Here is a 12,036-nt window from a genome sequence, read left to right on the forward strand (position 1 = left end):
TTACTTTGTACAAGTCAGTCAGCACAGATAATGCTCTCGATCAACCTATTGTCTTTTCTCTCTGCATTCCCAGTTTTTCAGATTGTTCTACCTCAGCCAGGCAGCTCCATGAGCCAACTGGGAGCTCCTGGGAGCTCAAGGGGAACATTGATACCCTCCACTGAACAAAAGCCAAACCAAGTGTTTCGCAAAACAAAACAAAAAGTATGTGCCTTTGAATGCAAATATTCAGTAGTACAACTCTTCAAATGTTAATTCCACATGCCATAGATCCTATGGCATGATGTTCCACCTCAAAGGTTTAATTTTGATGTACCATTTGATTAACACTGCACCTCAAACTCGACTAAATTTAAAATTAAAAAGGGCATAATGTCACATTACATCAATGACGAAATTGGCTGTGTGCTGTGGTACAGGTGTCACAATGCCCTCTCCCCTGCCCTCAGGTCTTGTATTTAATTTTTTTAAGGCCACAACTTGCTTGCCAAGTGCATCATTAGCACAGCATGGGGGTAGGGCACCTCAGGTCCAAGGGCCAAATGCAGAGTGCTGTGGCACTTAGACCTCTCCTCAGGCCCCACTCCCTCGCTGATCCTGCTTCACACACTGTTTTTGCCTGGCTGGACTGCTGTGGCCTTGAATTCTGCTGAGGCCTTTTGCTTGTCTGAATGGAAGATACCAAGGGCTGTGTGAGTGTACGTGTAAAAACTAGCCCCCGTTCATTTGTTGGGTACACCGCTGACATGTGGTCTTCGGAAGGCTGCCTGGAAGAGAACACAGCTCTCCGTCTGAAACAGGTTCCTTACTCCTGATGTAATATGTAGCTAGGTCCCATTCTTGTTCTATGGGACCAGTTCCCTCCTCCTGTTCACTGCAAACAGCCCAACACCAGTAGGCTCTTTGGATGTTCAGTTTTACGAGCCCAGACATTTAACACAAGTGACATTCAAACATGACCGTGGAACACATGAATGGGTGCGCTGAGATGTGACAGAGGTTTGACGGACACTTTGTGTCCAGTATATCTGAAGGAGTGCCTCCACCCTCATCGTTCTACCCGGACACTGAGGTCCAGCGCCAAGGGCCTTCTGGCGGTTCCCTCACTGTGAGAAGCCAAGTTACAGGGAACCAGGCAGAGGGCCTTCTTGGTAGTGGCACCCACCCTGTGGAACGCCCTCCCACCAGATGTCAAAGAGAAGAACAACTACCAGACTTTTAGAAGACATCTGAAGGCAGCCCTCTTTAGGGAAGCTTTTAATGTTTAACAGATTACTGTATTTTAATACTTTGTTGGAAGCCGCCCAGAGTGGCTGGGGAAGCCCAGCCAGATGGGCAGGGTATAAATATATTATTATTATTATTATTATTATTATTATTATTATTATTATTATTAAAAATAATAATTTTTGAGCCTCGGCTCAAGAGCACAGACAAAACCGGCTAAGGAATTCCTATCTTTCCCAGCCCCTTGTGAATTCTGGACGTTCAGCTGTGTACGAAGGTGCAGTGGAAGGTGGCCCACGCACCGACCTACGCCTAATCAGCTTGCCTTTATCCTGTTAAGTCCCACTGACATGTGCCACACTCGCAGGTGGCAGATCGTAACAGCTTTAAGCACATTCGCTCCGGATTTTCCTCCTTAATCTCACCCTCGGCTTTTTCCTTTGGGTCGGAGAATGATATGCAAGAGTTTGGGAGCTGTGGAAAAGGAGGAGGGAGCAAGCGTTTTCCCCAGAGGACTAGATTAGTACGAATTCTTCCACAGGAAAGAAAGAAAAGTAGGAGTCACTTATTCAAAATTTTTGCAGAGTTCAGTAGAAACCCGATTGATTTTTTTGGTATGGGCATTAACATTTCTAACAGACCTGCCCTAAGAGAAACCTCAATTCCCCATTATGGGGATGGTTCCAGGATGAAGCAGAAACGCTGCCCTCATTCTGTTCTGTGAAAGTGCTGCCTCATAAAATGTTAGTTTCTATAGAAGGAAAGTGAACGCAAGTTACAGAGTGGAGGTTGTGCATGGCTCCCAATATGGAAGGTTCAGGAGGTGCACTGTCCCTGCTTACAAACTTTCTTGCAAAAGGCCACAACCAGGTGGATTACACTTTAAAGTAAGAACATAAAAATAGCCTGCTGGTTCAGGCCAGTGGTCCCTCTGCTCCAGCATCCTGTTCTCACAGTGGCTCCTCAGATGTCTGTGGCAAGCCTGTAAGATGGACATGGCAGCCGTCTCCCCTCCTACGGTTCCCATCAACTAGTATTCAGAAGCATTGCTGCTTCAAACTGTGGAGGCTCAGCACAGCCATCATGGGTGACATCATGGGTGACATCATGGGTAGTAACCTTTGACAGACCCCTCCTCCATGAATTTGTCCAGCCCTCTTTTAAAGCCATATACGTTGGTGGGCATCATTGCCTCTTGCAGGAGAGACATAGCTGTCAACTTACAGATTTGAAAATAAGGGGCCAGCAGCCTTAAAAATAAGGGACCAGCAGCCAAAATAAGGGATTTTAGTCAACCAGCTGAAATACCAAGCTAAAAGGGACCAGATAATTTGGGAGAGCAGCGCCAGTTTTTAGCCCTTCGTTTCCAGAGGTTGCTGCTCAAGACACCAGCTGATGAAACACTGCAATTAAATAACTACAAGCAGCAACCACTTTTCGCGCAAAATGAAGTCCAAGCTACGAAGATGCTGCTGCAGTTCTGTATCTTTTCTCTCGTTCTCCATCTGCAGCTCTCAATTCCATCAGGCGGGGCGGGAGGAAGTAGGGGGGGGAAATAGAGCCTGAAGTAAACCCGCAGATCAGACCATCTATGCTAGTCTACCGCTACAAATCTATGGGAGAAACACTTGTGGTCCTTCCCTTGTAGCCCTTGGAACACCTGCCCGCGCCTCCGCCTCTGCCTCCTCGTCTCTCTGAACTGCTTTCTCTATGGTTGCCCTCGCTCTCCTCTCAAGGCTCCTCAGCAATTCATAGGCCATGCCAGGCTGCCCATCTCATCCGGGTCCTTCGGCGGCACAGCCACAGTATGGCCGAGCGGGAGCGGCGGCGACAGGCAGAGGGGAGGCCCCAGGCAGAGATGCTCAGTTCGGCAGCCTCGAGGAGGATGGCGGCGGAAAGGCCTGAGGCTCCCGCCAGATTTAAGGGACATCCATCAGTAAGGGGCAGCAGCGGGACATGGCGCTGGGATAAGGGACTGTCCCTCCAAATAAGGGATGCTTGACGGCTATGAGGAGAGAGTTCCATAGTTTATCTGTCACAAATCTTCCACCATGCAGCTTCATTTGATGTCCGCAAGTCCTAGTGTCATGAGGGAGGAAATGTTCCTCTGCCCAGCTACTCAGTGCCATGTTTAATTTTACGAGCTTCATTCATGTTGCCTCTTACTCGACTTTTCTCCAAGCTGAAAAGTCCCAAATGCTGCAACCTTTCTTCATAGGAGAGATCCCCTTGATCATCGGGGCTGCCCTTTTCTGAACCTTTTCCAATGAGTTGCTTTTTTCTTTTCTTTTGCAGGGTTCTGTGTTTCCCCTGATTTCTACATAAATGATTCAGTGGCAAAAATGTGCAAACCCCACATTGTCAACCAGCTTGCATGAATATTTAATAATGCAAAATAAGAGCTGGGGCGATCGGGACAGGATTTGCCAAATCTGCGATTGCGTTTGATAAATATGGATGAGTCTCTCCACTCCTCACACACCCCTCCTCCATCATCCCCTGTCCCGAAAGCCCAAGGTGGATTTATCTCCCCTTAACAGCCGGAGAATTACATGCGGGGTCTCAATGCATGGATGAGACAGTGGCATTGGGAGGAAAGGTTTAGATTTGTTAGGCACTAGGGAACTTCTGGGGAGAGACTGAGCCTGCACAAGAGAGGCAGGTTCCGCCTGAACAGCAATGGAACCAGACTGCTGGTGTTTTCATATCCAAAAGGCTGCAGAGCATCTTCTAGGAAGATATCCGAAAGGAAGCTGCCAGGAGCTGGGGGACCATCTGGTTCAGGGTGTTACTTGTCCCTTGAGGGTAATGGTGTCAATGTTTCAGGTCATGGAAGAAAGGGAGAGGATAGATCTTGGCAAAGGCCATACAGGAAGAAATGACAGCCGGCGAGACCAAAGAGTTGTGGGTGAAAATTGCACATGAAAATGATGTATGGAGAGGGACATAATGTTCTGTTTATGAAACAATGCTAGCTGGAGGCTTCCAGGGCAAGATGGGGGAAGTGGAGGGCTTGACGCTAAATGGGAACATAAAGAGGGTGGATGTTTCAGAAACCCAGTGGGACAAAGGAAGATCAGATGTCCCAGGATGCAGAAAAACTGAGGAGGGGGATATTGGGAGTGATGTTCCTCTATGCGTTAAAGAGGGCACTTTAACACTAAACTAGAAAACGTAAGTGGAATAAACTCTTCCGCTGAATCACTGTGTGTGGAAACTTTAGGGTCTATAAAATAATTTGGTGCTGGGGAGTAAACATACAACTCTGAGCAAGCTCTGGGAGAGATCTTGATGGGGAAAGAAATCAAGAGAGGTAGCCAAAGGAGGAAAAGGTTGGAATATTGAGTGGTTTTTAACTTTCCGTACGTGGAATGGGTGCAAATGCACATACAGGTCATAACATTTGTAAATATGGCAAAGCCTTAGAACACACTGCAATCCTATGTCCCATAGGAGGGTATCCTAAGGGTAATGCATCAGATCTCCTTCCACAATAAAAGAGCTGTGGTGTCAGAAAGGGAGCCAATCACAAGCAAACAATCACACCCTAGGCCAACCCCAACCTCTCTCACCACCAAAGGAACACAAGTGAACAACACAAGCAATGCTAACACCAAACTCTACATACATTAAACATAATAGAAACACCACCACCCGACCCCACCCCCATCCACCTTCCCTCTCTCCACCCCCTTTCTTTTTTCTTTTTCTTTTTTTCTTCTTCTCCCCCTAATGCCTCAACAAATGAAACGGATTTGTAAAAATGTTACATGAAAAAAAAAATATACGAGGCACAACACTTCTGTAAAACAAGAGAATCCTTAATAAAATATTTTTAAAAAATTTAAAAAAAAAGAAAGGGAGATCAGATGTCAGATTCTCTCTCCCTACCAATGTAGAAACATCCAGGACACTGGCCCTACCAACATACCAGCTTCAACATCAGTTGAAGGGTCTGGCAGAGAGGACCGGCAAAAGGTATGTTCCGAAAGATCCATAGTCTTCTCAGCCTCACCTGCAAAATGACCCCCATATTTCTAATGGGAGGGAAATTGTTTTAAAAAGTCAGGCAAAAGGACAAAACACAAGAGTGCTTTTCCAATCTCCCTCCTTCCCTGCTGCTGAGAACCTGGCAGGGTTTTGAATAAGGTTATATCCACACCATGCATTTAAAACACACTTTTATCACTTTAAGAGTTGTGGCTTCTCCCAGAGATTTCTGGAAACTGGAGCTTATTAAGGTCTCCTGGGGCCTTTCAGCACCCTTAACAAGCTACATTTCCCAGGATTCTTTGGGGGAAGCCATGACTCTTAAAGTGGATTGCAGTTGTACCTTAGAAGTCGAATGGAATCTGTTCCAGAAGTCCATTCGACTTCCAAAACATTCGGAAACCAAATCACGGCTTCTGATTGGCTGCAAGAAGCTCCAGCAGCCAATCAGGAGCCCCTTCGGACATTCAGCTTCCAAAAATAGTTCGCAAACAGAACAGTCACTTCCAGGTTTGCAGCATTCGGGAGCCAAAACGTTCAAGAACTAAGCTGTTCGAAAACCAAGGAACAACAGTACTTCAAATGGATGGCGCCAATGTCATGTGACCTAAGGCAGTCAAAATTGTCTTTAGCTCCCTTCTCAAACCTGAGGAGCCTTAGTCATAGAATGGACTGCAGGGGAGGTGACACTGGGCATATCAGACTGACTGGGAAGACTGAACACAGTGCAATCAAATGCAACAGATATGGTTATGAGGAGAAAGTTGTCCAGGAAATCCAACAGTTATATTTCATTTTAAAAGAGAAAAATTTTTCTTTAAAAAGGGAGATTAAACAGGAGGAGGTTGAATTAGAGAGTCAAGAGGGTCAAATCCCTTCAGGGAGTTATTTAAAACCACAACAATAGAAGCTCAGTTAGAATGTATACCACAGAACATGAGAGTGACTAATAAGTCCGACAGAATGCCAGCAGAATTAATGAGCAGAGTCAAGGAAGCTTTAAAAGACAAGAAGGCTCCTTTTAAAAAGTGGGTCTTGCCCAATGAGAATAAAAGAAACTCTCTGGGGGGAAAAACAAATTTAAGTTGACAATAAGGCAAGCAAGCAAGCAAGCAAAAAAAAATATATTAGCGCACCATATTGTTAAAAACAATATGTCAATGATTAAGACATCTTTAAACGCATCAGAAGCGTGAAACTAGCCAGGAGGCAGTCAGGCCGTTAAGAGGACAAAGATGTGAAAGGAATTACTGGAGGAGGATGAAACTGAATGCATTCTTTGTGTTGGTCTTCATGGGAAGATGTTGGACAGACACCTAAACACACTTTTTCTGGGCAGGAAAGAGGAAGCGACAAGAGATTAAGTCCTTCCGCTGATTCACATTATTTTTTAAACAAAACCAACAACACAGTATTGACAGCATCCACCAGAGAGTTCTGAAATAACTCAAATGTGAAATAATTGTTCTTATTTATGTAATACCATCTATGTACATGCCACTTCACCAAGAACAGGGTTTGAAAAGCCCCTGCTTCCAACAGGCTTAATCTAGAAAGGGACATACGGGGACAGCAGAGGAAATGGGTAAAGAAAGCACTATATTGAAAAACAGGCGTGTAGGCAAGGAGGAATATTTGATTATTTTAATTGCATATACTTAGGCTGTGCAAAGACAATGTGGTTTGTTATAGGTACTGGTGACTGTAGCTCTGTGAGGGGTAAACCACATTTCCTCTCTCTCTGTCTCTGTCTCTTTATATATATATGTATTTGCTGGGGAAAGTGTATCAAAAGGCAATGAAAATGATTAACAGGTTGGAGCACATTTCCTACAAAGAAATGGCAACGTGTTTCAGTATTTTGTTTGGTTTTTAGGATGAAGAAAGGCAATGAGGTGTAAGAGGTAAAAAGGTAAAGGATGGTTAAGTCCAGTCGAATTCAACTATGGGGTGCAACACTCATCTCCACTATCAGGCTGAGGGAGCCGGTGTCTGGGGACAGCAGAGGCTCACAAAATTATGTGTGAGGCAGAAAAAGTGGAGAGAGTTTCTTATTTATTGAACATAACAGAAGAACTCCAGGTTACCCAATTGAATTGATTGGTGGCCGATTCAGACAAAAAGAATGCACTTCCTTCGTACAACACTTAATATAGAATGGCTCCCATTACATGTGGTGATGAGACTCTGATGGCTTTAGTGCAATCCTAACCCTGATTGCACCGAATTGGCTTTACTGCCATGTCTGCAGACTTGCTCAGCTTGTCAGCCAGGATGGAAGGTGCAGGCAAATCACTGCCCTAGGAGCTGGAGCTGGAAAATCATTGGGCCCATATCAGCCCCAATGTTATTACATGATGGAAGCAGGGCCAGTTTAGGACCCAACCGATCAGCCTTGCCCCTCCCCGCCCCAAAAGCTTGTTTTCTTATCTCCATAATGTTCATTCACATGCACCCACATTGCAATATCATTGTGCTATATATTTCTCCACCCATTCCCCCCCCCCACTGTGTGTGGCAGCATGGAACAGGGAAATGCACAACATGCTTGCATCGTAATATGGGTGTGTGAGAACTTGAGGTGGGGCTGCCGTTTTCCGTGGCATCCCTGGATCAAGTATGATGCCTAACTTCTGCCCTAAGCGTTGCACTGGGGGAAAGGAAGAATTTCAGCAGATGTGAAACGTGGCTGGGGGAGGCCGGCGGGGGAAGCTGCATCTGGTGCAATTTCTTCAGCGCCATTATTTACAGGTGCAGGAGCCCTCCTGGCAGCTGGTCTTGGCAGCCCAACTGATGCCCAGAGCAAAACGTACGTGGGAGGCAAACGGGCTTGGCCTGGCAATGCCCACCTCTGCTCTTCTGTGGGGAGCATCACTCACCTCCCTCTAAACCTTAAAGCCTCTGGCATTAATAAAATATCCCAGTGCGCTTCTGAAGCAACCTCCAGCTCCCCATTCATTGTTATTCACTTACTGAGCTGACTGCAGCACGGGCTGCTGGGCCTCACACATCCAGTAGTCTGCCAGCTGCTCCTGGATCCGTGTGATCATCTGGGAGGGTGCTGCTAAAGGAGCAGTTCAGCTCCGATGCCTTTTGAATAAGAAATAAACTGGCACACACCCCTCTTCTTCCTGGGTGCACTCTTGACCCTACGTCCCTTCCCACGTCAGGTGGTGGACCACAGCCAAGCAGCTCTGCTCAAAAGCCAGCTCTAGAGAGGCTGGAAGAGCATGAAATAGGCCAGCCATGGCTGCAAAGGCCCCAAACGTAGGAAAGTGGAACTGGAGGCATCACAAGTTTCTTGGCAGGCAAAGATAATCCTCAGCTCTTGAATGGTAGCAGGGAGGAAACAGGTTTTCAAGTGAAACGTCAAGTTTCTCCACTACCCAACATCCGCAAAAAGCACTGCTATGCTGTTCTGATGTGCCTGTTCCCCAAAACTACTAGAAAAGGGTGAACAACCCAAATTACAATCCACATGCTCTCCTGTAGTTAACAGGGTGGCGTCAGATGTTCCAGGAAAACTGTTTTTAAGCTTTAAGCCACCTTTGTGAATGTGATTGTATAAAGAAGTGATTCTCCAGCATCACCACACTTCCGTTTCCCCAGATTTCTGAAGGGCAGCAACCCTGGGCTTGACCATGTCATTGTTCCCCATCAGCACTGAATCCCTACGGGGGGGGCGAGGAACCACTTCCTGTGTCATTTCTGATATAGAAGTGACATGCTCTGAATTGCCATGAACTGAAATAAGAAGTAGAAGCTGGTCTGCACCGACATTTGTGCAACTCAGTTAACATAGCCATTCCTGAATTTTTCTTGGTGCCTGCTGAAGACATTCTTATTTAGACAAATCTACCCAGATGTTTGGGACGTGGGTGGCGCTGTGGGTTAAACCACAGAGCCTAGGACTTGCCAATCAGAAGGTTGGTGGTTCGAATCCCCGCGACGGGGTGAGCTCCTGTTGTTCGGTCCCTGCTCCTGCCAACCCTAGCAGTTCGAAAGCACGTCAAAGTGCAAGTAGATAAATAGGTACCGCTCCGTCGGGAAGGTAAACGGCGTTTCTGTGTGCTGCTCTGGTTCGCCAGAAGCGGCTTGGTCATCCTGGCCACATGACCTGGAAGCTGTATGCTGGCTCCCTCGGCCAATAAAGCGAGATGAGCGCCTCAACCCTAGAGTCGGTCACGACTGGACCTAATGGCCTTTACCTTTACCCAGGACCTTTACCTTTACCTTTACCCAGATGTTTAGAAAGTTTGTGTGAATTTTTAATTTGAATTTATTCTATTCTTGCTTTAACTGTCTGCTTTAAATTAAGGTTGCAAGTTTTTAAAGTTTTTTATTGTTTTATCTTTTCTGTAAACCGCTTTGAGTTTTTTTCTACAATCAAGTGGTATATAAATTTCACAAAACAAACAAACAAACCTGTCATTCCTGATCTACAGAGGTTGCCAAATTTCATGGGTGACCTTGGGCTAGTCCCTCTCATTAGGTCTTACCTTTGCAAGGTTGCTGTGAAGATAAAATGTGGGAGGGGAGCAAGACATGGATGCCACCCTATGCTTCTTGAAGAAATGGCAATACAAAATCCTAACACCCACCCTGATGGGACCTACAACAGGATATTGCTGTGCAGAATAATCTTTTCCGCATTTCAGTCATGACCTCCTCCTCATACTCCATTCTTTTTCCTCTCCCATCCCACATGGTTTTCCATTGGCTGTCTCTCCCTTCACCCCCCCCCCTGCTAATGGTCAGTCATTCTTCCACAACCTTAGCATGCTTAGTCTTCATTAGGTTTTTGGGATGGGGGGATGCCCTTCCCACTTAAGGCCCACCTCCCATGTTTTTTGCACATTTGTGAACTCTGCTATTCCCCTGAACCTTGTGTATCACTGGTCCCATTGCAGCTACATACAGAACAGCACTCGCAGTCTGAACATGGGCAATAGGAGTAACAGCCACCATAAAACACAGACAGGTGTAAGGAGAGATGCAGCAGTTGCACTCGCAGCCCGCTCCTTCTTTCATCTTCTTCCCCCACCTGTTAGACCAGCAGTCGGAGAAGGAGATTAATGAGAGAGACCAGGAAAGCAATGGCATGGGAGGTGCTTTAAAGCACTCTAATGCATGGGCGCGGTCTTCAGGCTGAAGTCTGGCAAACTGAACAGAGGGAGAGTGGCTGGAGTTTCCCTTAGGAATAAAGAAGAACCGGCTTTAACTATGATGCACATTCATTTTTGCCGAAGCCACACTGCAGCACACCCAGCACAAAGCCAAGGCAGTAATCCGGGACTCTTACAATTCTGCTGTTAATTTGCATGGAGGAAAAAATGGAGCTCCTTTGTTTTGCAGGCCTTATTACTCCCTCTCTGCACCGCCAAGAGCTTTGTTTAAGATCCACCCAAATCCATCTCTACCTGTCTAGGCAGCAGTCGTTTTAAAGGGCCCTCAGAGAGCGCGATCCCTCCTGCGCCTGCGGTGAACTCAACAAAACAAATTGCTTGATGTGGGTCCCTGCAAGTGAGTTATATTAATAGCTGGCAAAGCCCTCGTGCGTGGCCCATGTACCAACTCTATTAGCAAGGCTGATTCCCCACAGGCAGAAGGGGCAGGCGATGCCTCCCTGTGCTCACAGGATAAATGGGAAGAAATAACGGCACCGCATATTCTGCCGAAGCTGAGCGTTGCTTCAGGCATCCTCTGCTTCCCAGCATTTCCCCCCTTGTTCCATTGCGATGGCACATATAGTGACCCCCACCCTGCAAAAGAGCCCTCTGGATATGATGTTTTGAAGGCTAATATTCTCAAAAATCTAGATGGTAGGCCACATCCCATTTCTGAACTAGTTCAAAGAATGTTGGTGGGAATAAATGCACCCCAGCCTCGCCTCTGACATCCCATCCCTGCCAGCCACACCCAAGACAAGATGGATGGAGATTCTTCATCTATTTACTAGGATGTGCTTAGAAACCCTCCTTGTGGCTGGGAAACCTGGCTGGGCATGGTTCTGGATCACAGAAACCTTCTGAGCATCTTCAGCCAAACGCATATGTAATCTTCCTTCAGACAATGTGGAAAGGAAAGGAGATGTTGGGGACAGGCCAGTCCAATATCCCCTCCACTATTTATTCCATACCAGGGATGCTGGTGAAATTTGCTATGAGCTGGCCAAGCCTCTAACTGGCCTGTAGTCTTGCTTGCAGGATTTCCCCATACCTTGGTACCAAGCATCAGATTGCATCCCTATTCTCCATGCAATCTTGGAATAACAGAAAAGGGCTACACTACAGGATCTGGATACAAGGAACAGGAACAGACCTTGCCTTGTGGTATTTCTGCACAGCTGGTACCTACAGAATTGCTCTAGGCAGAACACGGTTGCTGCAGCCAGTACAGATCTGCCATGGGCCGAAAAGAAGTTTCTTGGCTCACAAACTGCTTCTCTCTTTTCACAAGATGCCATCTAACAAAAATCCTGCCCCTGCTATGGGCAACTTCCTCCCTCCTTCCCTCCCTTCCCATAGCTCAGTCCCCAAAGGAGGAAGTTGGTTTTGCTCAGCGACTCCCAGGGCAGTTTGCTTACCGTGACTGTTTTTATTCGCCCCAGTTGCCGAGTGCAGCTCCAGCCTGAACGGTTTATTAACAAAGTGCACTGCTCCCCATCATCGCAAGGCTCCATTCCGCACCACTGTTTGTTGACAATGATCTGGGCTGCCGAACATAGCCAGGGAGGTAAGGAGGAAGGAAAGTATGGAGAGAGAGAGAGAGAGGCAAAAAGGGACAAAAATTAAGCACAGGTTTTAACAAGAACCATGG

The 12,036-nt window shown here is 46.6% G+C and overlaps 1 protein-coding gene across 2 annotated transcripts in view; it reads right to left on the reverse strand.

The window, feature by feature from the left end:
* The window catches only part of LOC114599209 (chemokine-like protein TAFA-5), a 34,483-nt gene that overhangs the window by 1,202 nt on the left and 21,245 nt on the right, over positions 1-12,036 (reverse strand). For both annotated transcript variants that reach the window (XM_028733986.2, XM_028733987.2), the window contains one exon: positions 11,804-11,931. In XM_028733986.2, the coding sequence (XP_028589819.1) occupies positions 11,804-11,931 (128 nt within the window). The remainder of the gene's footprint in view (positions 1-11,803; positions 11,932-12,036) is intronic.

Source organism: Podarcis muralis, chromosome 5, assembly GCF_964188315.1.
Source record: "Podarcis muralis chromosome 5, rPodMur119.hap1.1, whole genome shotgun sequence".
Taxonomy (NCBI): Eukaryota; Metazoa; Chordata; class Lepidosauria; order Squamata; family Lacertidae; genus Podarcis; species Podarcis muralis.